The 356-nt window shown below is 63.8% G+C and overlaps 1 protein-coding gene across 1 annotated transcript in view; it reads right to left on the reverse strand.

The window, feature by feature from the left end:
• Positions 1–6: 6 nt before the first annotated feature.
• The window catches only part of FLNA (filamin A), a gene marked incomplete at its 5' end in the record, with an annotated part of 24,462 nt that continues 24,112 nt past the window's right edge, over positions 7–356 (reverse strand). Inside the window, one exon of the mRNA XM_006766947.1 lies at positions 7–251. Within this exon, the coding sequence (XP_006767010.1) occupies positions 64–251 (188 nt within the window). The remainder of the gene's footprint in view (positions 252–356) is intronic.

Here is a 356-nt window from a genome sequence, read left to right on the forward strand (position 1 = left end):
GGGTGGGGGTGGGCACGGGTACACTTCTGGTCCTGGGAGTCGCCACTAGCACAGGCACAGAACTCAGGGCACCAGGACTCGGTAGGGGCTGCCCGGGATGTGCTCATCGCCCCACTTGACAACCAGCGTGTACTCCCCCTTGTCCTTGAGCAGGTAGGACACGCTGTAGAGCCGGCTGCCCACGTGCTTCACCAGGATCTCCTCACAGGGCGTCCGGGGGCCGTGCACCCCCACTAGCAGCATGTTGTTGCCTGGCGGGGGGAGAGGGGAGAGGGCCTCAGTCCCAGGCACCAAGCCCCCTATTTTCAGTTGTAACTATGCTGACTCCCCCTCCCCCTCCTTCTGTCCCCATAACC

Source organism: Myotis davidii, unplaced genomic scaffold (assembly GCF_000327345.1).
Source record: "Myotis davidii unplaced genomic scaffold, ASM32734v1 scaffold462, whole genome shotgun sequence".
NCBI classification, from domain to species: domain Eukaryota; kingdom Metazoa; phylum Chordata; class Mammalia; order Chiroptera; family Vespertilionidae; genus Myotis; species Myotis davidii.